Source organism: Lethenteron reissneri, chromosome 48 (genome assembly GCF_015708825.2).
Source record: "Lethenteron reissneri isolate LAM-NWPU_2019-01 chromosome 48, ASM1570882v1, whole genome shotgun sequence".
Taxonomy (NCBI): domain Eukaryota; kingdom Metazoa; phylum Chordata; class Hyperoartia; order Petromyzontiformes; family Petromyzontidae; genus Lethenteron; species Lethenteron reissneri.
Window position 1 is genome coordinate 10103979 of NC_083826.1, and position 21446 is coordinate 10125424.

Genomic DNA, 21446 nt, shown 5'->3' on the forward strand with positions numbered 1-21446 from the left:
ATGGGCACACACACAAAAACACACACGTGCGCACACAAACACACGCACACACACACGCACTCACACACACGCACTCACACACACGCACACACACATGTGCGCACTCACACACATGGGCACACACACACGCACTCACACACACGCACACACACACACACGCACTCACACACACGCACTCACACACGCACTCACACACACACGCACACACACACACGCACTCACACACACGCACTCACACACGCACACACACACACGCACACACACACGCACTCACACACTTGCTCGCTCGTTGGTTTTCAATGGCTTCTCCAATTTACAAGGAGAACAGCGCGCATCCGTTAAAAAATTTAATCGGCCAAACGTCTAATTCCAGGACCCTCCTGAACAGAGCCTTGAGACTCGATGAGACTTATCCTGGGTAAGTAATTTACTTCGTGATTATCGTCATCCCTTTACTCGTCTCTACAACGAGTGTAGCTTTGTTGGTCATCAACCAGCGGTTGCCCTTAATAGAGGTTTTTGGCGTTAGATTGCTTTTTTATAAATGTGTCGTTAAGCTCTTAAACAGAGGGATTAATACCCCGCTGTTAAAGACCCAAACAGCACGAGGATTTGTAATTACTGGCGAAACGTCGTACTTGAATTGTAAATGTTGTGGGTTTACTCTCCAACGTACCGGTGTGCTGAACTAGTAACTAATTGGTGCGTTAAAATCAAGACTCTGGCATGTTTTGTTTACATGACAATGCTTACTAATTGGCTGTGTCGGGTGGTGGCGGGTTTAATGACGCATTTATATTTTTGCGATATAACCCAAAAACCTGCCACCGTGAGCACCGTGCCGTCTTGCCGGAACGCCACTTTTTTTTGCTGGAGTTGTCCCTCGCTCGCCGCTTGACGGGGCGCTGTCGTGATTTCCAGCGACTTCCACGACGGTCGCTATGCCAGGACGAGCGAGCGGACAAAGGTCAATACATTTTGAGGCCTCCGGGGTGGGGGGAGGAGGGGGGATGTGGCATTTTTCCCGCAGAACAGAAACATGCAGCTGGTCGATAATAACTCTGCTGGTAGAGAAAAAAAAGTAGCCACCCGCAAAAGTAGGAGGGGGGGGGGGGCAATCGTTTCCCTGCCGTTGAAAGGGCTGCCCACCGGGAGAAGGTCACGAAAATTACGTCCGGAGCGCTGCGTTTTAGCCGAGCGGCAGGGCGAAATAACGTGAATGATCGAGAGGTCGTAGCGATCACCGCGCACGCGCACCTCGCCTATCGCTACCTTCCTTCTGCCAGATTCGCCGGAGCTGTCGCGCACTCTGATGCCCCAGCTTGCAGGCTCTGTGTTGTACGGTCGGCATCCCGCTTTGTCTACCACCTCCAGCAGCCACGCCAATGCCCATCTCGGTCATCTGCCCTCCTCCTCCACTTCGTTCTCAACTGTTACCTGTGCTGTCAAGAGTGCTCTCTGCATGCCAGTCAGGTTTTAAGGTTTTTGTTCTTAGAGCCGACATGAGAAGCAAAACGAAATTTATCTCGGATATTTTTGTTTCATGCGTGTGGTCGTTCGTGACCCAGCTGAGAGCAATTTCGCTTTGCAGTGGCTGGGATGAGCTTGAACGCATCTCAGCAGCGCTCTGGATGTAATGTTGAACTCTTGTACTGTAGCCAACTGTGCCAATCGGAGGTGCTCTGACATGACATGAGCCCTCCAAACCACCCGGCATAAACAACTGACACTTCCCTTACAGCGGTGGCGAAATATTAACTACCTCGCCTGATATACAGGAGGTCGTGGGATCGATCGCTCCTGACCCTGAAGCCTGCTGTATATTTGGAGTTTGCGTGTTCACTCTCCCCATGGTGGTGTGGATTTTTCTCCGGCTCGTCCGTTTTTTCCCTTCACATATAGAATCAACATCACACTTTAGAGTATGTGGCTGCTTTAAATTTCCGATTAGCCACTTTATTGGGCTATTATTTATGGCCAGGTCGGTACTGAACAAGAGTTACATAGTTCAGTGGGGCCTTACCTGGCAAAATAAAAATAGTTTTAGCTTTTAGTCAAAGCTTCCATTGTCCTGCTGGTGTGCGAAAGAAGTTCAACGTAGGTGCAGACAATTTAGCCGGCCAAAGAAATCCGAGCTTTCCTCTCTCTCCCTTCTGGCTGCTGTGGCGTCCAGCTCTTGAGATCTGTACAGGAACAGACCTTGCCCCTGCCTCAAACTCCCACCGCTTACCGCTTGAGTCTCTCCGCTCTCGGTTAGTTTTGTCCACAGAAGCCCAACCCTGCTGACAGGACACAAAACTCTGGATTCTTTCCTCACAAGAGCCCCCCCCCCCCCCCGCCGTGTGTGTTGGCTATTTTACACCAAGTGCCGTCACGTGAACGTTTTCAACGATACGTTGACGTCGGTTTTGCTAAATGATTAAAACTTAAAAATGTTTAAATGAAACATAATATAGTCGTCTTGATGGGGCTTTGCCTTAAAATTTAGATTTGAGTAGAATTTAAAATCATTTAATGATCCAAGAAATGAAACTCACACCCAGCATCCATATATACAGAATGTGAGTGTGCATGTGTGCACATGTTTGTATGTGTTGTACAGGGTGTTTCAAATTGATGGACCCGATTTGAAATCACTATATCTCTGCAACCACGAACCGCCCGTGAATGAAACTCTTACCACTTGAAAGGGCGGGGCATAGAGAGGGCGGGGCATAAAGTGGGCGGGGCATAGAGAGGGCGGGGCATAGAGAGGGCGGGGCATAGAGTTTAAAATGATCACCGCTAGATGCCTCTCCCAGCGCACAAACAGTCCCTAGCCTCAGTCATTCGCAAGACGGCGACCCCGCAACACAAGGCGTTTTGCGTTCTGTAGTTCGGCAAGACTGAATCCGTAATTGCGGTGCAGCGTGCGTTTCAACGGCGTTTTGGCATCGATCCGCCAATGTCAAAGAGCATTCGTCGTTGGTACCGACAATTCGAGGAAACCGGCTGTTGATGTAAGGGGAAGAGCGCAGGGCGACTACGCACCTCAGAGGAAAACGTGAGAAGAGAGGCGTGTGGGACGAATTCAACTATCGTCTCGATGTTGTCCGTACAGCAGGTGGAGGGCACATAGAGCATTTATAAAATGGTTAGTAAAACCTAATAACTCATTAAAGCGTTTGTAGCCTTTTGTGTAGTTGTAACATGTTGCCATCGTGAAATATACTGCTTTGAAATTGTGTCCATATTTTTTAAACACCCTGTATATATAAGCAGTAGTAGGGACATAGGTTAGTGCAACGCTACAAACCTGGTGGCCTGAGTTCAATTCCCACTCGCCACTATTCACAGTGGTGTATATTTTATCTGGTCCTGGGGCTCCCTCAAGGTTGCCTGAGCCTTAAAACAAAAACCTGGTATGCTGTTTAGACTGTTTCTGTGTTTAGTTTGTTGTCCTTCCCCGCACCTCCGATTCGCACGGCTGGCTACGTACGGTGCGAAAGAAGTTAATCATATTGTACATCAGAACTGGGGAGACAAAGGCGGCCGGGGCGTGGTGTTTGCCACTCTCGCCCTCGTGTGCCGTGTCGGCCTTCATAGGTGCTTGATAACAGCTCTTGTCCCAACAGCCTGGGTAGGCTACACGGGGGGGCAGTGATCTTTGTCGTTTGTGTGTGTTGGGTGTGCGGTGGCATAACACTTTGACATTGGTTGACCTCAGCTGTTTGTACGTTGAGTTCTGTTTGCAGGGAGCCATAATCACATCGTCTGTTCGTGGGAGTACAGAACTTGGCATCTGCTCATCTCCACCTCTGGTCCTCGGCTAGCAGATGGAAACTCCACATTCCCGTGGCAGAGGCCAGTCCAATCCATATGATGACAAATAGTTTTTTTTTTGTTTGGCGAGCAGAAACGTGCTGCCTGGAAGGACATTCACGTACGTCTGACATTTGCGTGTTGGTGTCAGTTCTTGTCGTTTTTTTTATCTCGTGAGTCAGCCAAGCCGTAATGCGGGGGAATGGCTGGAGCTTGAGTTTTGTATTTGGGGATAATGTCTGCACGGGATGTTGGACTTCTTCCTCACCGTACGTAGATCAAACCGTGCTCACAGCGGTTTCGTGCAGAGGCTACAGAGAGGCCTCTCTAGCGGAGGACAATTACATATCGCAACTCCGACAAGCTGGCAGCACTGGTATGTGTGTGTGTACCCCCTGTCACGCACACACCGACTTGAAGCTGGATTAGTGAAGAGAAAAGACTCTAAAGTCACAGCCACGTGACTTTACAGGCACGGCACAACAGGCGCCCTCTTGTGACCTCTCATCGTCCAGTATAACACGTAGTAGGATTTCGCGACCAATATTATTCATAATAAAGTGCCGTTAAATCCGCCACCACCCGACACAGCCAACTGGTAAAATGTGCCACTTAAACAAATCGTGGCCAATTAGTGACTTCAGCCCACCAGTTTGTGTTGGAGAGTGAATTCACAAAATTTACAAGTTGAGTACCATGACGTTTCACCAGTAATAACGAGCATCATCAGGCCTGATGATGCTAGTTGTAATTACTGGCGGAACGTCGTACTCAGATTATACATTTTGTGAATTTGCTCTCCAACACACCGGCATGCTGTACTAGTGTAATAAAGGACTCTCTCTCAGATGTCCATCTCCGTTGTCCTTTATTGGGTTCGTTGAATCTCGATACCGCGGCGTCTCGCTCGGGCCCGCGTCCCGCTCGACGACCTCTCCACAGCCCTCGGCTGCTCCGTTATACAGTCTCCCTGCTGCTCCAATATGCAGTCTCCCTGCTGCTCCAATATGCAGTCTCCCTGCTGCTCCAATATGCAGTCTCACTGCTGCCCCGTCAGGCAATCCTTGCAGCCACACCGCTGCCCCGCTATCTAGCATCACTGCTGCCCCTTCCACAGCTAGCCTCTCACTGCTCCCATTAGCTCTCTCCGTCTGCCACCGATGGCTGACGGTGTCGATGTCTCCCACCGCGTGGCGACTCCGCCACTCTCTCCGTCCTGCCCAGCGTGGCCGCCTCGTGTTTCACTCCGTCTCCACTCCCCCTTCCCCTTCCGGTTCTCTCCCTAAATCCTCTCCCCCACGTGACCCTAACTCCACCCATTCCCCACGTGACCCAGACTCTGCCCCCCCTCAATCCTTGTTCGCATTACACTAGTAACGAATTGGCATGTACTGTTTACGTGACAAACCTTACTAATTGGCTGTGTGGCGGTGGTGGGTTTCATGACACATTTATATTTACACGATCTAACCTAAAAAAACTTCTTATGGATGATGTTGGTCGCGAAAGCCTGACTGTGTTAAACAACCAGCATCATCAGGCGATTTGCCAGAATTGTGAAGAGATCCACCTGCTTCTGGTCTCAACTAGAGCAAGACGACGCCATCGCTGTGAGCCAAACACGGAGAACAGAGAGGGGGTCGTATCTCGTGGTCCAGCGCATGGAGGGGGGATTTGAAACCCTTTAATGGCAGAGCTGAGTCATGTTATTATTTTTATTTTCGCTTTACCCAGGAGGGCCAACGCTGCATCTCATGATTGTTTCCAGGAGGGGTCTCGCCAAGTGGTATTTTTTTATAGCAGCAGCAGAAGTTGCTGCAGCAGCAGCAGGAGCAGCAGCAGAAGCTGCTGTAGCAGCATCAGTAGCAGCGTGCGATGACTGCGCTGTAGGTTACAATGCAGTCACAGGAGCTGTCACTTTTACATCGTCTCGATTGAAAACTCATTTCTTTAGAACTGCTTTTTGTTGTGTTTAGTTTGTTGTCCTTCCCCGCACCTCCGACTAGTACAGTTGGCTACGTACGGTGCGAAAGAAGTTCAACGTACGTACATTGCGGTGTGTGATTTTCAATTGTGTGAGCCGTCATGAGGACACACGATGGCTTCCCCTTGTGAGCGACGTTACGGAATCTTCACCGTCCACAGGGAAGCAGACGGCGCGTAGCTGTACTTTTACGGTTAACGCACGCACGCCGCGGTATTAAACTAAAAACTACTTTTTTTATTTACCAGGTAAGGCCCCACTGAGCTACGTAGCTTTTTTTTCAGAAGCGACCTGGCCACAAGTAATAGCTCAATGAAGTGGTTTATTATCACGCAAAAATGTATGGCAGCCAAATAACTGAAAACGCGCAACGGAAGTTCTCAATCTGAAGGGAAAAAACTGAGGACTCGGAGAAAAAGCCACGCGACCACAGGGAGAAGAACATCATCATCACGGTCCTTGGGCAGATATCCCGTAGGTGTCCACTGCACATTTTGTCATTTGTTTCCACTTTCCTCTGTCTTGTGCCAATATGCTCAAGTAGTGCCACATCTTTCTGGCACCATGCAAACTCCAAATGTACAGCAGGCGTCAGAGTCGGGATCAAAAAACCTCCACAAACCTCCTGCATACCAGGCGAGGCAGTTGACATCTTCGAGCCACCGTGGCACCCCCGCTGTACTAACCGGGGACGGCCACTCGGATTCACACCGCGAATTCGCGGCCAATGATCGGCGGGTGGGCGCCACCGCCGTCCTGCGGGCCGGGCGGCACGGGGGGCAGCACAGGGAACGGCACGGGGGGATGGCACAGGGGGGCGGCACGGGAAGGCAGCACGGAGAGCGGCACGGTGGGGTCCTGGGGTCCGAGACGCGAATTCGAGATTTTGGCTTCTCCACGCCGCGCACTGTTAGGAGGCCGCCGCGGTGGCTGTGCGCTGGCACGCGTTTGTCGGAGTGAAAAGGGGCGACGCAAATTGCCGTTGCGTTCGCCGCACCGCGGATGGTCACCTGCGGTCGTGGGGCGTTAGGCCGCGGTCACGGGGGAGGTTCCACGACGTGGAGCCGCTGCCGATTTTGCTGTTGGTTTCTCCGCTCCGCACTCCCTGTGCCCATGCCAAATGTGGTCACGCTGAGGCTTTGTGTTCGTGTCATCGTGACTTGTTCTCCGAACCCTCCAATTCAACCGTCTGTCTGCACGCCTATTTCTGTCTCTTGTCCATCTGTGTCCCTGTGAGTTTTACGTGTCTATTTGTCTTTGTGCGTTAGACATTCTCACTCTGTCTATCTATCCATCTGTCTGTCTGGCTGCGTTTCTCTCAGCTGTGTGTGTGTTTGTTTGCCTGCCTTTATGTCTCTAAATACACTTTAACATCTGTGCGTCACACGATTCAGTTGGCTGTCGGTTGGTATGTTGATCAGGCAGTCTTTGTGTTTTATTTTGTGTCTCTATGTTTACGTCTGTCTGTTTGTGTGTGTGCCTGTCCGTCTGTCTATCTGTATGGCTGTATATTAGTGTATTGGTCTTGTCTATCTGTTTGTGTGTCAATAATTATGGCCTGTCTGTCCAGCTGTCCATCAGTTAGCCAGTTTGTTGATCGATTCGCCAGTCTGTGAATCCATCTGTATGCATGTCTGCACATTTGTCTGTCCATCTGTCCGTCTGCGTTGACACCTCATTGTCTGCAAATGTGTCTTTCCGTCAGCCCCACGTATCCCTCTTGTCTTGGTCATTCAATCGCTCGCTCCTCCTTCTTGTGCATCCATCTCACCCGTGCGCTTCTGCCAATAGTTGTCTACCACACGCCGCTGCCCGTGAGCCCCGGTCCCCCTCTGTGCCCTGCGCCTGTCCCCGTCTCCCTGCCGGTCTGCTGCGGCCCGTGCACCGCTTCTCCCTCCCTTTGTGTGCGTGTGTGTGTGTATGCGTGCGTGCGTGTGTGTATGCGTGTGTGTGCGTGTGTGTGCGTGCGTGTGTGTGCGCGCGTGTGTGTGTGTGTGCGTGTGCGTGCGTGTGTGTGTGTGTGCGTGTGTGTGCGTGCGTGTGTGTGCGTGTGTGTGCGCATATTATGGGGAGCGCTAGTGTCGTGGCTCGCGTGCTGCGCTACGAACCTGGCGACCTGGGTTCGTTTCCCGCTCACGGTCAACTGAAGATTATTTGAACTGGTCCTGGGCCTCCCCTAGGTCGACTCAGCCTCAAATGAGTACCCGGTGCTGTGTGTAAACATCGCCACTGGGGATACAAAGGCGTCCGGGCGTGGTGCTGGCCACCCACCCCCTCGTGTACTGTTCCGGCCCTCATAGGTACTCGCTAACAGCACGTGCCCCAACAGTCTGGTAAAGCTACACGGGGGATCTTTGTCTTTGTGTGTGTATGCGTGTGTGCGTGTGTGTGTGTGTGCGTGTGTGTGTGCGCGTGTGTGTGTGTGGGTGTGTGTGCGTCATCGTGTGTGTGTCTGTGTGTGTGCGTAATCGTGTGTGCGCGTATGCGTGTGTGTGCGTAATCGTGTGTGTCTGTGTGTGTGCGCGTATGCGTGTGTGTGTGCGTGTGTCTGTGTGTGTGTCTGTGTGCATGTGTGTGTGTGTGTCTGTGTGCGTGTGTGTGCGTGTGTCTGTGTGTGTGCGCGGAACGCAGCGGCTCGCAAACTGGGCGGGCATGAGGGCGCGCTAGGAAACGCATCGACATTTTAATATTTGACATTTTGTCCCGAATTTCATTTACGTAAAAAAAAAAGCCCGTTTATTTATTATTACTTTCATAAAAGCCCGTGTGGATAAATAATTAGGGCTATGACAGAGTGTTCTTTTTAATAAATGCATTGCTTTGTGGGGTTTGTGATTAATTATGCGTTGGGACACAATGCCACGGGATCGGTGCTTGGTCACTCATTTTCCACGAGGGATAGACTCAACCACCACCGTCGCCTCCATCACCACCGCTACCAGGACCACCACACTACAACTACCATCATCATCGTTGTCAACACCACTACCAGGATCACCGCGATCACGACAAAAACAACCACCACTACAACAACCACCATCACCATCGTCATCACCACCGCTACCAGGACCACCGCCATCACTACCACCACCGCCATCACTTCCGCCACCATCACCACCTGCCACTACAACAACCATCGCCATTATCATTACCACAGCCAGCACTACCGGCATCACCACCACCACAACAACCGCCATCACCACTGCCATCCTGTGTTACCATCCCATTCATATGACATCTCCCGCCTTGTACAGTATTGCCCTTTCCCTGAGCTTACCGTAAATGTAACATTAGCATGTCCTGTGCATAAAACTGTGAATAATCAGTTCTTGCACGCGTGATGGGACTCGTGCACAGACCCAGGCATCATGATGGCTGGTGCCATTTTGGTAACTTGTTTGTTGTCCTTACCCCCCACCTCCGATGATCACGGTTGGCTACGTACGGTACAACAAAATCAGCGATCGGATATCTGCCAATATTTGGAAGGGGCTAGGCAGTGGCGTTGCCCATAGGGGTGTGTGCCTCTGCCCATCTATGGCCTTGTGAAACCTGAATCGAGGTGTCTATTGTACCGATGCCGCTCAGTCGAGCCGACAGCCACGTTAGATAATTATCGATTCATCTAGGAGTTCATCACTGCGTCGAGTCATTGGCAAGCCATCCGTGGGTCACATAATTCCATTGGTTAGCAAAGCGCTGCGTGAAACGCCCCACCCTTTTATATTTTTTTACCATCGGCCAATATCTGCGTGATGTTAGCCAATCGCATGGCAGCGGATGGATATTTTTCACGTGGGAATCACTCACGGGGAGACTCGGGACTCCTGCACCAATCGGCAGCTGAGAGCGGCGGCGAGATTCAAATCGCCTGCGCCGCCTGCGCCGCCCGTCCGCTCCTGACGTGCCCACAGGGTACGGTGGGTCCTGGGCGCCTGAGGTCACCCGCTTTGGGCGTTCCACCACGCCGCTAGAGTCTCGCCAAAAGGTCCCCTTCGTTGAAGTGAAACGAACCACTTGAGGAAGACTTGGTGAGATGGCGCAATCCAAGCGGCTCGAATAGGGCCGAGGCGGCGTTCACTCGCTCTCGTTACTCACCTCTGGGGTGAACGTCATTTCTGGTGTCGTTATTATTTGTTGTTGTTCCAGTTATCAATTTGCACGTTGGTCTGTACTGCGGCTTGTGGCGACGTTGGCACGAGACGACTAAACAGAGCGTCTACGGCTTGCTAGGGAGCGCCTGTCGCTCGCCAACCACCACGGGCACGTGGAACTCTCTCCGCCGTCTACGGTCGTCGCACTTCAGTTGAATGTCGATCGCGCTCTTGCCATGCCGCCTACGTTGGTGAGGGCCGAGCGATACCACGGCGCTTACCTCCCTGCCGCGCTCATTGGGGTCCCGTTGTGTCCAGGGAGGGTGGAGACTCCATTGGGCAGAAGTGGATTTCCAGATTGAGCAGGGACTTCCTCCTCCCCACTTGACCTCCTCTGGCCGTTCACCTATTACTGTGGGTACCGCTCGACTTACGAGGGATGTGTTCTTCAAAAAAACACTCGCAAAACGAAATTTCGGGCAGTCATTCCAACTCTACGCCTAACCTAAAGCTAAACACCTATATCGCTTTGCACAGTGTAAAATCATAATAAAGAACAAATATTAAAACTATTGTATCATAATTAATAAACTGATAAAAAAATAAACCTTCTGATGGAACTCGCCAAAAGCCCTGCATGTTGGATTGAGTGGCGAGGCGATGTGGAGGCGTCGCTGCTGCCACTGCGGGGACGCCGTGGCGCTGTCGCGGGTCGATGACGACGCAGCCGCCCCGGGTGGCCTCTTGTTGGATGATCTGACTGGCACGTGTGGCCGGAATGAAACTTTGTTCATGCGAAAATTCGGTTTCGTTCATTGAAAAAGTGTCCGCGACTAGTCAGTTGCGTTAACGCGAAATTTCGTAAATCGAGGGGAACCTGTGCTATCATTTTTCTCAATCGGAGCACAGCAACCCTCAATTCACCGCCCCGGCTGCGTCCGGGACAAAGCCGCCAACCGGGGTCGTCCGTGGCTTCCCTCTCTTCCGCAAAACCCAGCGGCAGCCGCCCCCCGATTGTTACCGCGGTGAAGCGGGCCTAGCGTGGCATCATCGCGGGCGTTGTGTACGCTCGTGAATGCGAGTGGTGGACGGGCAGATGGAGAGAGGCGCCGGGTGACGAATCCGTGCCGCCCCCCCCCCCCCTCCCTCTGTGCAGATGAACTCGAGCATGAACATGGGCAGCGTGAGCAGCTCTGAGGACGTGAAGCCGCCCCTGGGTCTGCATGGGAACATCCGCCTGGGATCCCCGCTGCCCTTCCCCAACCCGCTCTGCCTCCCCAAACACATCTGCGCCATCTGCGGCGACCGCTCCTCCGGTAAACGCGGCGGCTCGTCCCGGCGAGCGCGGCGGATGGTCCCATTCCACAGCCGGTGGCCACTGTCACCCAGTCCGCTTGCTCGTGCCTGGCTCTGCTCGAAGCCTCCTTGTCGGTGTGTTTGTGTGTGTCTCGGTATGTCTGTGTGTGTCTGTGTGTGGGAGTGGTAGTGCATCGGTTAGCGCGCTGCGCGATGATCCCGGCGACCCGAGTTCGATCCCGCTCACGGCCATTACCGTTGACGATTATCTGAACCGGTCCTGGGCCTCCCCTAGGTCGACTCAGCCTCAAATGAGTACCTGGTGCAGTATGTAAACATTGCTACGAGGGAGTCAAAGGCAGCTGGTCGTGGCCCCCCACCCCCTCGTGTGCCGTGCCGGCCTTCATAGGTGCTTCCTGACAGCACTTGTCCCAACAGTCTATTAAGGCTATACAGGGGATCTTTGTCTTTGTTCTGTTTGTGTGTTCTGTGTGTGTGTGTTCTGTGTGTGTGTATGTTCTGTGTGTGTGTGTGTGTGTTCTCTGTGTGTGTATGTTCTGTGTGTGTGTATGTTCTGTGTGTGTGTGTGTTCTGTGTGTGTGTGTATGTTCTCTGTGTGTGTGTGTTCTGTGTGTGTGTGTGTATGTTCTCTGTGTGTGTGTTCTGTGTGTGTTTTGTGTGTGTGTATGTTCTGTGTGTGTGTGTGTTCTGTGTGTGTGTATGTTCTGTGTGTGTGTATGTTCTGTGTGTGTGTGTGTGTGTATGTTCTCTGTGTGTGTGTTCTGTGTGTGTGTATCTTTATTTAACATCTATTTTGACCACGTAGTTCGTGAAGCCTTCAATAGCTGTACCGGGGGAATTTCCATTTGGTACAGATATAATGGGAGGCTGATCGATGCCCGGGTGCGATCAAGGGGTGGCTCCCTATTGGTCAACCACGTTATGTATACCGATGATTTGGTAATAGCTGCTCATTCAGAGGAGGAGTTGGAGATGCTGCTGCTGAGACTGGAGTGTGCCACTAAGAGGTGGGACCTTACCATCAGCCCCACCAAAACTAAGCACCTGCCTGGGTATTTTGTACCATCTGACACTCCACCCCCACAACTCCCAATCGGTGATGGGGCAGTAGTGGAGAAAGTGGAGAGTTTCTCATACCTGGGTAGTGTGCTTATGACCGGCTCCAGTTTAACAGCAGAGGTCTCACTCCGAATCAGTCGAGCGGCAATATCTTTTCATCGGTTGCGTAACGCTGTGTGGAAGCTGCCTGGTCTGTCGCTCCGCACGAAGCTTCAGGTCTTATCGGACACAGTCATTCCCTCCCTTCTCTACGCTTGCGAAACGTGGACCCCCCTAATGGAGCATCTTCGCCGGTTTGAAACATTTAGGCTGGCCTGCCTACGATCCATCCTGGGTTTAACCAGGCTGGATTGTGTGAGGAGCTCACAAATCCTTGAAAGATCTGGGCAAAGTCTCATCGGTGAGCTCCTCCGGCAGGCAAGGCTGCGTTGGCTGGGTCATGTAGCCCGCATGCCCAGCCACCTGCATGCCTAAACAGCTTTTGTTCGAGGGGGCTAAACGGGCGCAGCATGGGCTAGAGAAAAGATGGAGTGATGTGGTACAGGAGGACGTGGAGCTGAGTGGACTTGCCGATGACTGGTACCAGCGGTGTCAAGATCGGCCTCTGTGGAGGAGGCTCGTGAAGGACGCTACTGGGCAGTTGGAGGCAGTCGCCCTCCAACAACAACAGAGGGTGGAGGAGCGACGCTCACAACAACGAGCGGAGCACAGTAGGGGGCACAGGTGGTGCATCAGCCAGTCATCTCGGTCATCTCAGTCAGTCGACCCGTGGCACCTGGGTCTGCCCCGTGACCTCCTGCCAGCGGGCGTTCGACACTTCACGTGGCCTCAAGGTGCACATAGCCTGGCACAAGCTTCGTGGTGACGTCACCACCACTTAGTGGCGAATGGCGGTTGTTGTTGTATGTTCTGTGTGTGTATATTCTGTATGTGTGTGTGTTCTCAATGGGATTCCATTGGGCGTGGGCCGTGGCTGCCGACGAGTCAGCGGTGCTCTCGTGTCCAGTGAACAATCGGCGGTGGCCGTGCCGCCCCTAGCTCTTGCCGTCCCTGGCAGCGCACATCCCCACGCTCCCCAGTCCGCGATGAGAGTTCTAATGGACGTGTGGCCACCACGGGGGAAAAAAAAAACAACCACCACATTAATTGGTTCCCTTTGTTTGCGTTCCCACTCTGGATTTGCAATCACAGAGTGTCACGTAGGGCTGATTTTATTTGTATTTGTCATATCCTCGTGTTTTTCTCCCTTTGTGTATCGGTAAGCATGTTTTATTCTCGCTTCTGTCCATCTTTATGTATGCTCTGCGTATACGCGCGTGAGTGCGGCGTGCGTGTTTGTGCCCGCTCGTCCCAGCTGGTGAGCGCTGTGCTGCACTACGAACCCGGCGACCCGAATCCTATTCGCGCTCACGGCCACCAACGACACCGGTGGTAGCGATTATCTGAACCGGTCCCGGGCCTCCCGTGGGTCGACTCGACCTCAAACGAGTACCCGGTGCGACGCGTAAACATCGCTGCTGGGGAGACAAAGGCGGCCGGGCGTGCGCAGTGCCGGCCACCCACCCACGCGGCCTTCGTAGGCGCTACTCGCGAACAGCTCTTGCCCCGACAGTCCGTCGAGGCTACGCGGGGTGTCTTTTTAACACGTAGGCTTTTGCGACCAACGTCATCCATGATATATATTTCCGCGATCTAACCCAAAAAAACCCATATATTATGGGGTGTCTGTGCGTGCGTGCACCAGGCAAGCACTACGGCGTGTACAGCTGCGAGGGCTGCAAGGGCTTCTTCAAGCGCACGGTGCGCAAGGACCTCACCTACACGTGTCGCGACACCAAGGGCTGCATCGTGGACAAGCGGCAGCGCAACCGCTGCCAGTACTGCCGCTACCAGAAGTGCCTCAACACCGGCATGAAGCGCGAAGGTGAGCGCGGTGCGCCCGCCGGCTAGAGTCCACTCCAGACTAAAGTCCACACCAGGCTAAAGTCTGCTCCAGGCTAAAGTCGGCTCCAGGCCAAAGTGCACTCCAGGTTGAAGTTCACGGAGGCTACAGTCCACTCCAGGCTAAAGTCCGCTCCAGGCTAAAGTCTGCTCCAGGCTAAAGTCCACTCCAGACTAAAGTCCACTCCAGGCTAAAGTCCACTCCAGACTAAAGTCCACTCCAGACTAAAGTCCACTCCAGGCTAAAGTCCACTCCAGACTAAAGTCCACTCCAGACTAAAGTCCACTCCAGGCTACAGCCCACTCCAGGCTAAAGTCCACTCCAGGCTACAGTCCACTCCAGGCTACAGCCCACTCCAGGCTACAGTCCTTTCCAGACTAAAGTCCACTCCAGGCTAAAGTCCACTCCAGGCTAAAGTCGGCTCCAGGCCAAAGTGCACTCCAGGTTGACGTTCGCTGAGGCTACAGTCCGCTCCAGGCTAAAGTTCACTACAGGCTAAAGTTTTCTCCAGGCTGAAGTCCACTGCCGGAACGAAGGTTTGGGCGATGGGCCACCGCCCAAGTGTGCTCGACCGGACGTGAAGATCCCGTGTGGAAGCACCGCTCGGTCCACTCAGCCTAAAATGAGGATCCAGTAATGAGTCTCTCCTAGGCCGACTTAGCCCTAAGTGAAGTGAGGAGCCACTGTGAGAAGCCATCGGGCCGAGAGAGCCCAGGGAGAGCCCAACTCGCATGAGGGGTGGCACGACGCGACACTGCCACCTTCTGACCCTTGCAGCGCCACGCCTGCAGCATCCGGCAAGCACTCATGAAGTGCTAGGCAGGCTCCAAGCTGCTTAGCTTACACAATCCGACAAGATGGGGCGGATTTTGGGGTGATGAAAGCTTGACATTGTCAGTGTGGGCCTTTTGGAAGACCGGTGCCCCTCGTTTGGTTATCGGGAGATGCACCCCCCCCCCCGCACCCCCCCACCAAAGACACAATGAGAGGTGATAATCTACCTGTCGCCAAAACAATTCGGGCATCGCGCGTCGTCCAAGATTATCGGCCGTTTCCGCTCGCGTGCCGGGAAGCGCTGCGGCGACCGTCGATCGCGTCCCACCGGCGCTCGCTTAGAACGCCGCCGCGGGCTGGGTATCCGGGCGCGCTATGCGCGGGGCGGAGCCACCGTGGGTCTGTGAAACGAGTCGCGGACTGAGACGACGGCGTCGTACGTCGCCGCGGCGGGGACGAGGCGATCGGGACCCTACGGGAGAGCTCCGATCGGTAGCCGAACTTGTCGAACGCCCCCAACACGCGCCCAACGTCGTTGCCGGGATCAAACGGTGCCGATTCCCGCCGCGTGCGGCACCTCAAGGCCCTGAGGAGCTCCCTCGGCGCGATTGGCCAGCTCAACGGCGTGCACGAAACTTGGCTGCACCCTCCTCAGAAGGAGTCTCGTGACTCGGTGAAGCTTTCGCTTGTGAACGAGCGAAGTGATCGTCGTAGTAATAATAATAATAGTACAATTTGTAACGCGCGCAAATTTGCAGACGTAGTGGCCGCAACTCAGAGGCGCGGAGCCAAGCTCAGAGTCGCTCAAAAGCATGATTGTAGAGGTGAGTTTTTAAGTGTCTCTTGAAGGAGGCGATTGAGGTGATGCTGCGAATGTGCAGAGGGATATCGTTCCAGACTGTTGGGGCTGCCACCGAGAAGCTGCGCGTAGACATGACCATCCTGGATCTTGGTATTGAGAGGAGGTCGTGAGTCGCGCTGCGCAGGCATCTGGCATGTGCTGAGCTGCAAGTTGTCAGTAATGAAGAAAGATACGGCGGGCAGGCGGATATGAAGGCATTGTGGCAGAGGCGGCGGTCTTGTATGTGACCCTACTGGCAATGGGGAGCCAGTTGAGAGCGCGGAGACGAGCTAGTGAGTCGAGGCGGGGATGAGTGTGGGCAATGACGACGCGTGCTAGGTTATTTTGTAGTCTTTGAAGCTTCCTTAGGTTGCCAGCGGAGGTCCGGACAAGGACGGAGTTACAATAGTCAAGGCGAGACCCAACTATGCAACATGCCAAAGTGTTGGCAATTTCAGTAGAGATGAGAGGACGTATGTGTCTAAGAGCCTTCAGGTGAAAGTTACATGAGCTGATGATATGGTTGGTTTGACGGTCGAAGGATAAAGTTGAATCTAGGATGACACCGAGGTAGCTGAAGTGGTTGGTGAACTTGATGCTATGACCGAAGATGTGTATGTGTGTGGGGAGTGCTGCTGAATTGAGACGTTGCTTGGTACCTAACATGATGGCCACTGCCTTTTTCGGATTAAGGGCTAGGTTGTGTGCAGTGAACCATTGTTGCATGGCGGTGGTACATTCCGAGAGCCTCTCGAATCCAGATGCATTGCTAGAATCGATGGCGGTGAATAGAATCGTGTCATCCGCGTATGAGTGATGCTTAACACCGAAGCTTGCAATGAGTCGGCCGATCGGGGAAGTGTAGGCTGTGAAGAGCAGGGGACCTAGAACAGAGCCCTGGGGAACCCCGCATAATGCTCTTGTTTCAGGCGATGTGGACATGCCCACCCTGACTGAGGATTGCCGGTCAGAAAGGTACGAAGCTATCCACTTGAGTGCTGAGCCGCATATACCGAAGTCGGATTTCAGGAGGGAAGTAAGGAGCGAATGGTTGATGGTGTCGAAGGCTGACGAAATGTCCAGACTTACAAGTGCAACAGTTGAGCCGGAATCAACGATCGTTAAAATGTCATCGAGCACCCTAGTGAGTGCTGTTTCTGTGGAATAGTTTTGACGGTAAGCTGACTGGAAGTTGCAGTAGTTTGCGGAGGAGGTGACGTGTGGTTGTAGCTGGGCGAGGGCTAGTCGTTCAAGGAGTTTAGAGAGGTTCGAGAGGTTAGTGATGGGACGATAACTAGATGGGTCATCCGGATCTAGATTTGGTTTCTTTAACAAGGGAGAAACCAGGCCAGATTTGAGGTTGGACGGAAAACACCCCGAAGAGAAGGAGGCATTTGCGATGTTCCTGATCATGATGGTGAGTTCCGGAGCACATTGCTTGAACAAGGAACCTGGGAGCACGTCGAGTGGAGATGACTTCAAAGGAAGTGATTCAATTAAAGCGAAAACGTCTTTTGTAGACACAGGCTTTAGCATAGTTAGAAGAGTGTCTGGGTTAGTGCTTACAATTTTAGGTACCATGAGCGGGGTACAATGGTGCAATGTGTCAGTAGACGTGCACGAGTTTGCACGTCTACTGACACATTGAAACCGTTCAAAAGTCACCATCCCTCCCATCCCACATCAACCACCTCCAGTCCCTCACGATTCCCGCTGCATGCCGGTTCACACCCGCCCTGCCAAAGATCCCCCGTATAGCCTTTGACAGACAGTTAGGGCAAGTGCTGTTAGCAAGCACCTATGAAGGCCGGCACAGCACATGTGGCAGTGGGTGGCTAACAACACTCCCGGCCGCCTTTGTCTCCCCAGTGGCGATGTTTACACACCGCACCATGTGCTCATTTTAGGCTGAGTAGATCTAGGAGAGGCCCATGACCGGTTCAGATAATCTTCACTGGTGTTGACCGTGACCGGAATTGAACCCAGATAGTCGGGTCCGTAGCGCAGCGCGCTAATTGCTATATAACCACCCTGATACACACAGACACACAGACACACGTACACATACAGACACAATAAGACAAAGATCCCCCATATAGCCTTAACAGACTGTAGTGGCAAGTGCTGTTAGCGATATGAAGTCGGGAACGGTACACGAGGGGGTGGGTGGCCAGCACCACGCCCGACCGCCTTTGTCTCCCCAATGGCGATGTTTACACACCGCACCAGGTACTCATTTGAGGCTGAGTCGACCTAGGGGAGGCCCAGAACCGGTTCAGATAATTGTCACTGGTGTTGGCCGTGAGCGGGTCGCCAGGTCCGTAGTGCAGCACGCTAACCAATACACTACCGCTCCCCATATATAGACACACACAAACACGTAGACACAGACACATGTACACGCACACACACGTACACGCACACAGACACACAGACAAACATACACACACAGATACATGTACATAAACAAGCACACATCACACATAGACACACGTCCACACACGTCCACACACAGACACACACACAGACACACGTACACACACAGACCCACGTACACACACACCATACGTGCAGCTCGCGCACACAAAGCGACCTGACGCGCAGACACGCGGATGGCCTGGCGCGTCCACATGACGGCGGCTACAGCGTCCCCCCCCCTCCCCTACTCTGTGCCCCACCACCGCCGCCGCCACTGCCGACGCCACCGCAGCCGTGCAGGAGGAGCGCCAGCGGGGTAGGGAGCGCGAGGACTGCGACAGCGAGGGCGGCGTCCCGCTCGAGGACATGCCGGTCGACAAGATCCTGGAGGCCGAGCTCGCCGTGGAGCCCAAGACTGAGGGCGGCTGCGAGCCCGGCGGCGGCGGTGGCGGCGGCGGCGGCAGGAGCCGTACCGCCTCCCCCGGCACCTCGGTGCGTCCGTGTGTGCGTGAGTGTGAGAGGTCCTGGCAAGGATTGGTCAACATCGCCTTGCCAGGCATGCCATGGAGAAGCTTGCTGAGCCCCAAAGTAGTTTCAAGAAAGGGTGGTCGTGCATGGTCGCCATATTCTCTGTCCGTCTGCTACAGCAGAGGTGTTGGGGAATGCCAACGGGACCTACATCTCTGCTTTATTGACCTGGTAAAGGCCTATGATACCATCAATAGGCCATGGCTCTGGGTTGTTCTTCGTGCCCGGGTAAAGGCCCGGGTAAAGCTTCGTGGCCAGAAGTTCACGTTAGGGTGCAACAGGGATATCCTCTGGCTCCCACATTATTTAACATCACCTTTGACCACGTAGTCTGAGAAGCTTTTCATGGTTCTTCCGGAGAAATTTATATCTGGTACACATACAGTGGGAGGCTGATCGATGCCCGGTGCGGTTGAGGGATTTCTCCCTATTGGTCAACCATGGTATGTATGCTGATGATCTGGTGATTGCTGCTCACTCTGAGGAGGAGTTGGAGGCACTGCTGCTAAACCTGGAGCGTGCCGCTAAGAGGCGGGGGTCTTACCATCAGCCCCACCAAAATTAAGCACCTGCTTGGGTATTTTGTGCCATCTAACACTCCACCCCCTCAATTCCCAATTGGTGATGGAGCAGTTGTGGAGAGAGTGGAGAGTTTTCAATACCTGGGCAGTGTGCTTATGACCAGCTCCGGTTTGACAGCAAAGGTCTCACTCCGAATCAGTCGAGCGGCATTATCTTTTTATTGGCTGGCTACGTAATGCTGTATGGAAGCTACTTGGTCTGTCGCTCCACACGATGCTTCGGGTCTTCTAGGCCGTCATGCCTTCTCTACGCTTGTGAAACGTGGACCCCTCTAATGGAACATCTCCGCCAGTTCGGAACATTCAGGCTAGCCTGCCTCCGATCCATTCAGATTTTAACCAGGCTGGATTGTGTAAGGAGCTCACAAATCCTTGAAAGATCTGGACACATTCTCATCGGTGAGCTCCTCCGGCAGGCAAGGCTGCGTTGGCTGGGTCATGTAGCCCGCATGCCCAGCCACCGCATGCCTAATTGGCCAGATAGAGGGGGCTTAATGGGCACGACACAGGCTGGAAAAGAGATGGACTGATGCGGTACAGGAGGATGTGGCGCTGAGGGGACTTGCCAAGGTCGATCTTGGTGTCAAGATCGACCTTGAATACTTCACATGACCTCAAAGTGCACATAGCCTGGTACAGGCACCGTGGTGACATTACCGCCATTAAGTGCCGAATGGCGGCTGTTGTTGTTGTTGTGAGTTTGCATGTGAGTGAGTGCTTCAGTCAGTAAGTGAGTGTGAGTGAGCCTGACCGAGCGAGTGAGTTAGATATTCGAATGGAGAAACTTCGTCCCGTGACCTGACACCCACAGTACAATCGGTACTAATTCGGGGGTGGGAGTGTGTGCGTATATACATATACAAATATACAATTTCTAAAGCCATTCAACGTTTTGTGTTTTGCAGCCGAACGACCCTGTCACGAACATTTGCCAAGCGGCCGACAAGCAGCTCTTCACGCTCGTCGAGTGGTCCAAGAGGGTGCCGCACTTCTCTGAGCTCCCCCTCGACGACCAAGTGATCCTGCTGAGAGCCGGTAACACCCCCCCCTCACCACCACCACCACGGCTTCCTTCCTCCCTCACCGTGACCCCTTCTGGTTGTGCCGCCGCCAGGCCCCGCCTCGGCAGTCACGGTTATCGGCGGCCAAAGGGGCTGATCACGAGCGGTCCGAGTGTCGTCTGTCCGGTTTCGACACGCACTGTCTCATCAGCAGAGTCAGACTCGCTTGAATGATTCAATGCTGGTGAACTGCCAAATGTTGTAGGCAAGGACTCTCGCATCTTACCCAGAAGACAGAAACAATTGCTCAACTCTCATCCGCGTCCACCTCACTCCCTCCTTTCAATATCGGCGGTCTTCACATCAAATTGGTTCCCAATTTCACTTGCCTCCTTTCTGCCCTCTCTCCTGCGCGCTCGCTTGACTTGACGACGAAATCCACGCTCGCGTCAACACGGAGCCTCGGCTTCCTTCGGACGGGCCAGGGTCTTCGAGAACCGTCACCTCAAGACCCACACCAAGGTGGCAGTTTTGCAACGCCGTTTGTGTCTCCACCCTGGCTCTACGGCTCAGAGACCTGGGCCCCATATAGGCGGCACATCGACATCCTGGAAGCCTTCCACACCAAGTCGTTCTGCGCTGAGGCGAGTGCAGCTAAACGACACCTCCGCTGGCTTGGCCAGGTGGTCCGCACGGCCTGATCACCGCCTCCCCCGTCGAGTTCTCTACGTCCAACTCAGGGCAGCCAAACGCTCCGCTCTGGGACATCAAAAGCACTTCAAGGACCACAGCAAGGACCCGCTGCAACATCGATCCCTCCAGCCTGGAACTCCGGGCGTTGGACAGGTCCACCTGGCGGTCCACCTGCGCCAGAGGGGTTCGGCACCCGGAAGTCGCCATCTTCGCAGAGGAGATGCGAGAGACGCACCCAGAGACACTGACGCGTAGCCGGGATAACGCCATCCGCCATCCGACACCCGACACGCTCCGCACGTGTCCCAGCTGCAGCGGCAGAGCGCACGGCTCTCGCGTCGGCCTCCACGGCCACGTGAAGTGGCACGAGCGCCAAAAACGCCGACCCATCCCTACCCCCCATCCACAAGAGG

General features: G+C 53.7%; 1 protein-coding gene across 4 annotated transcripts in view; it reads left to right on the forward strand.

The window, feature by feature from the left end:
* Window positions 1-21446, forward strand: part of LOC133354767 (retinoic acid receptor RXR-alpha-B-like) — a 143857-nt gene that overhangs the window by 111460 nt on the left and 10951 nt on the right. For all 4 annotated transcript variants that reach the window (XM_061571867.1, XM_061571869.1, XM_061571866.1 and 1 more), the window contains exons 3-6: window positions 11036-11195; window positions 14000-14179; window positions 18523-18722; window positions 20245-20374. In XM_061571867.1, the coding sequence (XP_061427851.1) occupies window positions 11036-11195; window positions 14000-14179; window positions 18523-18722; window positions 20245-20374 (670 nt within the window). The remainder of the gene's footprint in view (window positions 1-11035; window positions 11196-13999; window positions 14180-18522; window positions 18723-20244; window positions 20375-21446) is intronic.